Source organism: Carassius gibelio, chromosome A3, assembly GCF_023724105.1.
Source record: "Carassius gibelio isolate Cgi1373 ecotype wild population from Czech Republic chromosome A3, carGib1.2-hapl.c, whole genome shotgun sequence".
Lineage (NCBI taxonomy): Eukaryota > Metazoa > Chordata > Actinopteri > Cypriniformes > Cyprinidae > Carassius > Carassius gibelio.
In genome coordinates this window covers 10,339,841-10,351,247 of record NC_068373.1, presented here as the reverse complement: position 1 = coordinate 10,351,247, position 11,407 = coordinate 10,339,841, and the positions used below count along the sequence as shown (strand labels likewise).

At 38.0% G+C, this 11,407-nt stretch overlaps 2 protein-coding genes across 2 annotated transcripts; both read left to right on the top strand.

Annotated features, from left to right (window-relative positions):
- Positions 1 to 2,269: 2,269 nt before the first annotated feature.
- On the top strand, positions 2,270 to 7,404 carry LOC127946241 (proline-rich protein 15-like protein A). Its single transcript, XM_052542687.1, has 2 exons — positions 2,270 to 2,489; positions 6,189 to 7,404. Exon 2 carries the CDS (start codon positions 6,215 to 6,217, stop codon positions 6,545 to 6,547), a length of 333 nt encoding a protein of 110 aa, XP_052398647.1. The 5' UTR covers positions 2,270 to 2,489; positions 6,189 to 6,214; the 3' UTR covers positions 6,548 to 7,404.
- A 635-nt stretch (positions 7,405 to 8,039) lies between these two features.
- LOC127946235 (cyclic AMP-dependent transcription factor ATF-4) lies at positions 8,040 to 10,974 on the top strand. Its single transcript, XM_052542673.1, has 3 exons — positions 8,040 to 8,207; positions 9,047 to 9,445; positions 9,526 to 10,974. Exons 2-3 carry the CDS (start codon positions 9,145 to 9,147, stop codon positions 10,503 to 10,505), a joined length of 1,281 nt encoding a protein of 426 aa, XP_052398633.1. The 5' UTR covers positions 8,040 to 8,207; positions 9,047 to 9,144; the 3' UTR covers positions 10,506 to 10,974.
- Positions 10,975 to 11,407: the final 433 nt, after the last annotated feature.

Here is an 11,407-nt window from a genome sequence, read left to right as displayed (position 1 = left end):
ATACATTTAAATGGCATCAAAATCGTTTAAAGTAAAAATACTTTTTTATGTTATTTAGAATTAAATGAAGATTTATTGAAATTTTTTCAACTGAGGTAGTAAAATATGTATTTTCATTCTTATTCGAAAAAGAAGCAGATTCATAAAACATCTGTTTGTAGTTTATAAAAGAACCCAACTGATCAGTTTGTCAGCCCTATGATTTTTCATAGACAGCATGTGGTGTTGTATTGTATTTATAACCAATTTGTAAAATGCAAGCTGTATATATTTGCATTTAAGTATGCCATTAAAATATAAATACAAAATTATTATATTTAATACAATATATATAATATGGTGGAAGAACACACTTCCAAACATGCTCTAATTTATTTACAAGTCATTTTGTCTATTTTGTTATTGAGTTGGCCTAGTGACATTTGTCTCTTTTTTTTTTTTTTGTGATTGTTTTGGATTTATTTCAATTGCAATTCAGTAACATCAGTAGCCATTTAAATTCACATTCTGCTGAATGTTCAAACCAAACGTCAGATATCAGAAAGAGGCCCAGTGCTTTACATGCACAAACTGTTTCTCTTAAAAATGACTCTTGTCGGGCCGAACAAAGTTTCCCATCAGAAGCTATAAGATAATGATTAATGGACTGTGTGTTCTGCAGACTGTGAAGCATCAGATCTTGGCTGCCATGAGCAAACTACCAGCTTCAAAGCCCAGCTGGTGTTGAACAGCCACATGCTTTTCGAGTGGGCCATGAAATGTGGCTTGTTCTTATTTAATCCCTGTGTGTATAAAGGCCATGCGCTGTCTGCCAGTGCACCACTTGAACCAAGCAGCCCCTAGACAGAGGGCAAGTCCTCCTTTACACACCCAGCTAGGACAGAAGTCAGCCATTAGTGTCCCTCGACCAGCCGAATCGCACCAGTGGACATCCTGGCACCAGTTCCTGTTCAAAGTGCTGCCAGAACCAGGACTGAGGAGTAGTACTTCTCAAATTAACACGACTGAGAGTCTGCCCTCTACTGGTAGGATGTGGAAGTTCTCTTTCTTTCTTTCTTTCTTTCTTTCTTTCTTTCTTTCTTTCTTGAGATTTTATTATATATAGCTTGGAGGTAAATACATATGTATAAAGGTAAATCTATATATAATTAAAATATAATTTCATAATTGTCTAGAATCTAGAGAATAGGTGATAAAAGTATTTGTTGAATTAAAGTGTTTGTCGAAATGTAAAAAATAAAAAAAGGGGGAAATGAACGATATTTGATATTTTCTTTTTGAGGTGTATGTATGATTTTGCGTGCTTTTGTTTGAAGAATGTAACTTTCAGGGGGGTTTGCTCTGCATTATTTTGCTAAAACATTCCCTGTCTGATAGCAGAATGTCACTAGGATGTTTTCTAGACGGTTTTATTTTCGTATGTGCATCTTGTGAAATTTCAAGGTCATTGAGGTGTGAATCTAAGTTCAGCAGTTTTTATTTAAATAAGTAATCTAAAAAGACTATTATGATGATGATAATAGGGGAAACCCCAGCAATAAAACAGCTTTGGCACAACAAAGGCAATAACTCACAATAAACCCCAAACATCAATAGCTGCCGTATACAAAGAATAAAGAACTAAACTAGAAACCGCTGAAGAACACAATCAGTGACAAATGAGAACATACGAGAAGCCAAGGGATCAGGAACTAAACACACGAAACAAGGGGACAACAGAACCGAACGAATATCAAAACAAGAGTTTACAACAGAAATAATAACTGGACTATGACGCTTTCCGAAATGTGTGCTCTCAAGATATGTACATGTTTATATATTGAATTAGTCTAAAATTATCAAAAAATGTTGTCACACCTCCAAGAATGTGGAACGGTTTAACATTAATGATTAAATCCGTTGAATCTCTTGATGTTTTTAAAAGCAGACTTAAGACTCCATTGGCATTTGAAAAAGTTTTTTAATTTTGGGAATGATTATTTAGGTTAGTTGCTTTTTTATGTAATGTTATGTAATTGTGAAAAAGTGGCAAAAAGCATTGAATGAATCATACATGACAGTATTGAAAAGAAAGAAAAAAAGTGAATCCCTGCTGATTACATTCCCAACGTCCTTTGTATAGCCTCTTAACCATTAACTACTGTAATATCAATAGCTGACCAACACCCAATCCAGCTATATATTAGCTATTGTCCTGTGATGCTGATGTCACATCACCCTGTTTATTCAGGCAGCCGAGGGAGGAGTGTGTGTGTGTCTGCGGGAGGGAGGAGTCACGCACCTGTGAATCCACACCTGAGAACCAGAAGGACAGCCAAGCCGGAGAAGAGGCAGAAAAGAAGAGATAGACAGAAACTCATTGAAATCGGGCCTGTAGGGCGATGACCTTACCTGCTGGACTCAACGGGACAGAGAACTGAACAGACAGGATAGTGACGGCTCTTACACAGATAACAGCTGTCCCAACAGACGCACATTCACCTGCACAGGTGAGAGCGGCTTTTTACTGGAAAACTCCAGTCACAGTTCGTTCATATTAATGAGCTGACAGATGCAATTACTGTGAAACATAGAGATCAAATGGGAATTAATATTGAGTTCTAGAGAATGAAATTAATTGATCAAATGGGAACTTTTAGTAGGTTCTAGAGAAAAAGCGTACTTAAAGCTATGAATTTTAATGACCTTTGGACACAGAGACACATTTGATTACACACTCATAGCAAACAGAGAACATATAACTGACTAATCTTTCACAATGAGGAGCCTGAGTGTGTGTGTGTGTGTGTGTTATTGCAATCAAGTGAACACTTTGAAATGCAAAAAATGTATTTCAGTTGTGTCAACAGTACAAGTTCAGCAGCAGGCACTATGAATGTCTTTTGAATTGACTTATCCTGACAAAAACATTACATTGGGAAGAAATGCAGTCAAGAAACTACTGAACTCACTGAATTACAGTAAATCGAAGAGATCCCAACCCTATAAAGAAGAGATAATTGCTTTTAAAAATGATTCTGTCAGTCCGAAATAAGTGGTATATTCATAGTATAATATTAGTGTTGTAATTCAAGTGAACGAGAAGAAACGAACATCGTTATAAGATTAAATGCAAACGTTATGGAGTCTAGTCTGCGTTATTTGTTTACCCTCTGCTTGAGTATTTGTATTCACACACAAAAGTTCCCTTTGACCCGTTAATAAAAAACTTTCAGTTTTGTTTCAGATAATCACACGTCTTTCTCTTCTGCAGTTTCAGAAGAGATTTTAGCAATGTCTCAAACTGTGCTTAAGTCTAAAACTGCAATCAAAAGTCATAGAATTCAATATGAATTCAAACATTTCTCATCCCATTCTCTCAAAAGCAAATTGTTTGTGCTATACTATCCACATTGAATTTATACAGTAGCTGTATACTGTTACTATCCCAGAGGGCAATTGGTGTTGAAAATATATCAGTTTGGCATAAAACAACAACAACAACAACAAAACTGGTCAAAAATGCTAAAGAAGATGATGTCAAAAACTTCTGATTAAGTTCCTACTTTCACTCAAACTGAATTTAAAATGATATTACAGCATCTTGAGCAAGTTTTGACTAATATTTGACATTAAAAATTGATATCAAGGCGCACACTGGGATAGATCAGCAACTGTATGAGTTTATGAGTATGTTTTTAAATTCTCGATTAATTTTTGAAGAAAGATCGGTGATCACTTTGATAATTAAAATCAACAAATGTTCTCCCAAACTTCTTAAAAGTGCAACTTCCGAGCAGCGAAATGTTCTTCTTGGGAAAATTGGGACCAATTTCCTCCTTTTTGTGTGTTGGTGGGTGCTTATTTCTAAAGAGTGTGAGTGTCAAACAACAGATCTGTAGGCACCAATGCCACAAGAAGAGTCAAACACGAGAAGATTCTTCCTGCAGTTCTTCTGATCACCACAGTTCCTCTCATTTGCTCATCTTTTACTCATTATGTAACTCTCACAGAGTGTTACTGTTCCCCGAGTGAAGCTCTCCGAGGACCTTAACACCTGATGCTTTTTCCAACCAACCGACAGGAATAATTAATTAAGCAAGATGTCTACAGAGATTTCGATTTCTTGTGGGAGCTTCTGTTGAAACTAAATGTACTTGTGGTTATTATTGTGATGCCTGTATTGAAACGCGTGACAAGACAAATCCTAAATTTGATTTTCCAAAGTAATTGTTTTCTCTATTATCATGATCTGTCAGTCTTATCAAATCCTCAGCACACAGAGCGTTCCCGATGAACACTGACATGTTCCCGGAAAGCACCGGCTTTTCTTTCTGAACAATGATGTCCTTAACCCTTATCATTATTTTTATCTTAATATGAAAAACGCATGCATAACAGCATGAAGTGCGTAAGACCATGTGCTTTGCCTAAAATTTCCCCTGGCAAAAGAAAATCTTCCTTATCCAATGCAAAGAGAAATCTTCCTTATCCAAATCCTGACCATAATATTCCCCACAGTAAATCTGGCCTGGTATTAGTGCATTGGGGTGAGTTTGTATTACAGAACGCCTCAAAATCTATGTTTGTATTATAAATCACAATTTAAACTACAGTTAAAAAAGAAAGACATCGCTTTTTTAACAATGAACAATGAAACCAAATAGTTTTACAAGCATGCATACTTGTAGTTTTCAAAAACAGATATTTTTTTCCAATTCTTTGTTACATTTATTAGCAATTTCTGACTGAGAATTGTTTCAAAGCCTATCCTAAACCATTTTTTCTTGTCCAGCCAGGGTAATGAAATATGATTGTTAAAACTCTTTGAATAAAAGGCCCTCCTTTTATAAAAGGAGCTGAGCAGCACCACCTGATCTTTGTTTGCTCTCGTAAACATAAAAGCACGAGCAAACAGTCAAAGCCCTGAGAGAGTGAACAGAAATTAGCATACTGTATGAAAATGACCACTGTGTTTCTAAGCAACAGAGCCAAGCCTTTCCCATGAATGGACATTGCCTCACGCTACAGCAGTTTTTAGTGAATCTGAGTGTGGGAGTTGATTTCCACATTTCACTGAAGCCTGTTTCTGTTCGAGATATGAAAATGAACAGGGAAGCAATAACTATTTTCCCAGGAAATCAAGAAGTTGCCCCATGTATTTTTTTTATTTTTTTATTATTGTGCATGTGTAAGTGAGTGGCAAACCTCAAAATATGATACAAAGTTTCATTTGGACAGTGTTCTGTCATGTGCACTGGATGCGTGCAATGGTTTATTTCAAAGCAGCCTTTCTAGCTGGTGTATGAACCTTAAACACACTCTGGACTGTGAACTCTTCACATCTGAATGGGCCGTGTAAAATCACGTGAATGAATCATGTAAAATCCATTTGTAGTGTGAGCAAAGCTACAACACTCTGGGCATCATGGCTAAAATCACACCAGCAGCAGCATCATTCACTCCTGAGAAGTGAAGTCCAAGAGGTCAGAGGTCATACTGAATTCAGTTTGTGGCCTGCATGGAGACTGTGGTCAAAAAAAGCTTTACAAATGTCTGTAGAATTAGGCTCATACACGTTTGTTTATGAAATATGTTGGCTAATACGAATGTTCTCACAGCTCAAATATATATATATATATATATATATATATATATATATATATATATATATATATATATATATATATATATATATATATATATATATATATATATATTTCCACAATTGATGTGTTTACTGTATTTCTGAGTGAGCATAAATACATTTACAACCCCAGACTTTTGAACCATGGTGTAAATCATCAATATTATCAACTCATAAACCAATACATGAAAATAAAATAAGCTATACATTCTTTCGTTTAACATTAGCATGGTCTACATTTAGCATTTCCATCCTCCTGAAATTTGAGGCTTGTAACCGAAGCTCCACAGATTAAAACTTTGCATAGCTCTACCATATGGTGCTTACTGGATTACACTAAAAAATTCATTAGCGGCTGTCCCTTATAATGTATGACACAGATCTTACCTTAGCGTTATCTCACACCCTCAGGGCTCAGCTTACACGTTATGACTATTCCTATTACTCGTGTTCAAATGTTTCAATAAAAAAAGAGTATGTTTAATGTTCATTTTCTAATTTAGGCCTACTGCTTGGTGTTCACTCATGAATGTAGCCCTTTCTCATTCTGTCCCCCTTGCAGAGCTACCCAAGTCTGTTTTCATCTAAATGGCGACCGCAGAACCAGCACCAGCCTGGTGGAAACTGACTTTCCTGCGTAAGAAGAAATCAGAGCCCAAAGTGTTGTACGAAATCCCTGGAGACCATGGCAGCAACGCTGGGGAGACGCCCGGGACGCCCGACACAGCTGTGGACAGCCAGTTTAACGCCCGCTTGGAACGCATCGTGGACAAAACGGCAACAAAGGGACGCCATGTGAAGGTCTCACATTCGGGCCGGTTTAAAGAGAAGAAGCGAATCCGCTCTACGCTGGCAGAAAACCCTGAGCTGTTCCCCGAGGCAGAAACAACGACTAGTGAGAATAATAAAAGTGGGAAATAGAGTCACTGTGTAAACATATAGAGTCACTGTGCGTGAAGCAGCTCAAGAGGGCCTTGGTCTATGCACTCTTTCATTGACGCAGTTTACAATCGCCTGCGGTTGAGCCTGAAGCTGGAAAAGGATCGCTGAATTAGAGACAGATCTATACTAATGTTTGAGAACAAAGACAGGCACAAACCCACAGATCAGGTTTCTTCTCAGATACCAGCTACACACAGCAGGACTGCATTGTGGTCGTCTGATGAAAGGCTGACAGTTAGCAAATGTTTAGCCAAGAGAAACCCACTGAGAGAGAATCAGATCAATCATATATCGGCACAAGATATCAATAATGTTTTGATTATTCTCGTTTCCTGTATTTTATATGGCGAAAACTACAATTGCAGCTACAGCACTTTCAATTCAATAGGAATATTACCAGCAATAATATGATAAAAGATCGTAGAGAGACGTTTACCCAATTCAAAATGTATAATATATTGTAGTTATATAAAAAATATTGTTGTTATCATTATTTTAAGAAAAGTAGTTCAGTGTTTGAATGTTACACCATAGCTTTCGACGACCGACTAGACCAAAATATCTGTTTTTAAATCGATGTGCCTGTGTTGTTTGTTTGATATTTATTGTTTATAAAATTTAATCTGAACATGGTGGGGCTTTTTCCATTTTAATAATTGTGTTTTGTTAAAATAAATTGTCAAATATTTGTACACTGCCTAATGTAATTGTTTGCTTAGCCGGGATTTGAAACAGAATTTTGTACAAAATTACATGCTGTTTTTAAATATAGGTTTTTAGAAAATAAATTAACGCATTCTAGATGGCAGCTGTAATTTATTGTCTTTCTCTGTTCCTCAAATGCATCAGTGAAACAGGATCACTAAACAAACTACACACTTAATGAATGGCTGTTTCAATTCTCTTTTGTTTCTACCCGAGCTTAATACAGCCTGTTTAGTCCTTTTATTCGGGTTTTTCACCAAGAGCAAATTAACAACAATTCCCGTGAACACAACTGAGACAAAACTAATTTAATTTTCGTCCAGCGGAGGGTGATAGAGACAACACTACATACGGGGACTGTGTACAACCTTTCCCTGAAATGACCTAAATGACTCATGCGTTCTTGTTTTTAATAAACGTTGTGCTCACGACACATTTGTATGTCGATCTATCGACCGATAGACAACTACAATGTTGATAACCATTTGATATCAGTCGGGCTCTGATTATATCTTTACAATACTCTGCTCAATGCCAATATCATTCTTTTTCCTCATTGGACATTATCATAAAGGCTCCTAAATAATCACAAAATATATCTGAATAGATATGAGAAGTTTTAATTGTTATTTATGACGCTCATCGTGATACAAATTGACTAAAACGATGGGTCTATATGCTGTCTGCGCCCAGTAACACAAAACAATGCGCTCTGGCGGAAGGATACGTCTAAGCTGTACTGAGGTCATATATAAACGTGAACTCGACGTCATCAACCGCAGTTCTGTTCTTCTTTCATCTCATATTTTGTTGATATCCGAGCGATTCTGCTCTTCGCCGAAATGGCCGTGTGATCTGCAGCCTGTAGAAAGCGCGCAAACTCCTCAGTGCATCAACATAGTGCACTGCCTCCGTTCATTTATTGCAAAATGGCGTAAGTATACTTTTAATTGTTTTTGTCTAATGTCGTTTATACGGCCGGCGAAGCGGAAGTATACTATTTAAGTTATCATCCTTATTACCATAAATGTTGTAGACTATTTTTTTGTGTTCCTTGGATATACATTGGGGATTTGTTATTTTTAATAGATTTAGGAAAATGTTTTCCGTGGCGAATAAGGTCATGACAACCGTCTCGAGCTTAGTGCGCGCCATGTGTCTGACGCCCGGAAGAGACAACATCAGTCTATGGATTTGTAGTCATACATGTTTTAAATTCTACCACAACGTCTCTATTTTCTATAGAGGTTCAATTTCCAATAAACCTGATAACGTTTTATTCAAATTTACACGAGTTGAGAGAGTTTATTATACTTTTCTTTGTCGTCTAGTCTTCTCTATAAAATGGCGCACGTTCCTGAAAAGGGAGCGGTGAGCCCTGAAATGGCGGTGTCTTTTTTTTTTGGCTTTTAGTAACGCTGCAACAGTAGTTGCATTACATTTGTCTTTTATCAAAAATGGAAATCTGAGCTAATTTTAATATTTATGAAAACCAGTGAGCTTTTGCCTGTGATAAATTGGCGTTGAGCATTTATAAATAGAGCCAAGTCTGTAAGTGATTAAAGAGTCACGTGGTAGAAGTCCATAGAAGGGTTGGGGTGTAGGGTGTGAGCAGATGATGTCATTGTGCGTCAGAAATAACTTGAGTTTTTTTTTGTTTCGTTTTTTTTTTTCCTTGCATAATAGCTTTCACATGTTATGGTTAACAATAATTATTTAAATGTGCTTTTATTGTTATAAAAGAGATTAACTACTTTTCATCTCTTTTTGCAGGTCCCTTGTGGCAACTCTGACCTTTGCTGTACCCGACAGCACGAAATTATTCGAATTCTCCTTAGAAGACTCTCTGATTCCACTTGAAATAGACAGCCATGTCTTTGATGAGCTCACGGTTTGGCCCGGACGATATGGAGGTCCTTCTTTGGGACCCTTCCTCACCGATGGCTGACCCTCTTGGGTCCTTCCTAGATAAAGATGAGGAGGTTCTTCCTCTCGGAGGCGCTAAATCGCCCCTTTCATCTTTCTCTTCCTCTCCACTTTCCTCTCTCTCCCCACCCTGCACTCCTCCCTTCCCTCAGAGAGGGGAGAAGGCTGGGCAAAATCAGATGTCCCTGTCGTGGTTCCCATCAGATGAGCTGTGCCTAGATAAAGTTGGCACAGACAGTGGTAATGGTAAGGTATAGCAATGCATTCAGAATATACCTGGAGTTCTCAAATTTATGCATTCAGTCGTTTAATGTTTTCTGTTTCAGATCATTCATTCAGTGAAATGGATTGGATGACAGAACGGATTGATTTGAGTGAGTTTGATCTGGAGTCTTTGATTGGCTCCTATGATTCTGAGGATCCGCCCAGTTCTCCTGAGGAACTCATTGCCTCTCTGGAGTCACAGATAGACCTGGAGTCCCAGCCTGTAGCTTCTGACCATACCCCTTCACCCTCTCCCCCAGTGACTGTCCCTGAAATTGATCAACTTTCCAGTCTTCCACTCACTTTGAATTCTCCAGTTTCTATTCCATTCGTTCCCTCAACACCCTGTGAAGTGTCAGATGCCTCTTCTGTAGTCCCTGAGCCCCAGGCCGAGCTTGATATCAAGTCCGAACCGGCCTCCCCAGTCCCATCACCTTCCATCCTTCCACCCGAGTCCCCTACAGACACTCTTGAGCTTGGTTGTGAGGTGGACATAGCTGAAGTGCAGAGTCCAACCCCCGTTGAGATGCGGGTGCCCAAAATTGTCCTGTCCCTTTCCCCAACCCGCATAGTTCTTGTCCTTGCTCCCAAAGAGGAGGCTAATGTGAGGGCGTCCCATCCAGGCAAGGTGGTTGTGAATAATTCTCCAAGCCCAGTCTCCCCCGACCAACAAACCCCAGCCTCTCCTCAGTCTCGATCTTACAGGGTGAAGCCATACCCTACACCTGAGTCTAAGCCCACCCAAAGTCAGCAGTCAGAGTCACCTCCCCTCACAGGTAGAGTGAAGTCAACCGGTGGCTCAAAGGTTGTGGTTGAGAAGAAAAAGCTAAAGAAAATGGAGCAGAACAAGACTGCGGCGACCCGGTACCGACAGAAGAAGCGTGCAGAGCAAGAATCCCTCCAGTCAGAGTGTGCGGTTCTAGAGGAGCGTAATCAAGAGCTGGCGGAGAAAGCAGAATCACTCACTAAAGAGATTAATTATCTGAAGGAGCTAATGGATGAAGTCAGGAGGGCAAGAGAGAGTAGGAGTATGAGGTCATAGAAAGAAATGGACAAAGAGGCTTAGAGCTGAGAGAAATGGACAGTTTTAGCATAGCCTGGAGTGCAGAAAACTAGGGATGTTGGTCCTAAAAGTATTTCTTGAAGGGTTGAATAAATAACCGTTTTGATTGTTCCCCGGTGTCTTAGTAGAAACAGTTTCCTTTTAGCATGACCGCTATTAGTAAAGCCTGATATACTTTTGCAAGTGTATTTTTTTTCTTTTAACCTTGTGTGTCTTTATTGTATGCACAATATTATATATAGCAGTGCATTGTGTAATGTTTTTGTCTGTCTTGACATTTCTTAATATAAATTGTGCTGTATAAATACAATTGAAAATTTCCTACTGTCTTTATTCATAGAAATGGTATGGTGTGCTCTTATTAGATTATGTATGGACCTTCTACGGGCATTTTGCCGCTTATCAACTATCTTGAACCTTATTTGTGTAATAAACATTTAAAAAGACATTTGTATGTGTTTCATGTGTCCTTTCATGATAAATCCGGAGCAAATATTAGCTATTTATAAGGCTGTTGTAGACAGCTATTAACCGTCTCTGTAGGTCATGTGAAATAGATTTTTTGGGAACGTAGGTATATTTAATCCCAGACTATTTCCACTATACTAATAGCATTAATCATAGCTACTCATAAATAACCTATTTGTTACATAATCAGCGCAGAGCGAGACGTTCAAACTAATATGTAATTTACGCTCTGTCTGATGATTGGTTGATATACCAGAAGGAAGGCTAGCCTCGCCTCTTTTAAGTAGTATTAAAATATTAAATGCAATAAAAATAATATTAATAAAATACCAAATAGATTTATATTTATTCTGAAGTTATATATGTTTTATGAGATACATATTTAACCATAATAATAAGACAACATTAAGTGT

Excerpts from the sequence above, each read along its gene's own strand:
- LOC127946241 (XM_052542687.1), top strand. The coding sequence starts at position 6,215 with ATGGCGACCGCAGAACCAGCACCAGCCTGGTGGAAACTGACTTTCCTG.
- LOC127946235 (XM_052542673.1), top strand. The coding sequence starts at position 9,145 with ATGTCTTTGATGAGCTCACGGTTTGGCCCGGACGATATGGAGGTCCTT. Across the intron at positions 9,446-9,525 it reads TGGCACAGACAGTGGTAATG|ATCATTCATTCAGTGAAATG; the intron begins GTAAGGTATAGC and ends TTTCTGTTTCAG.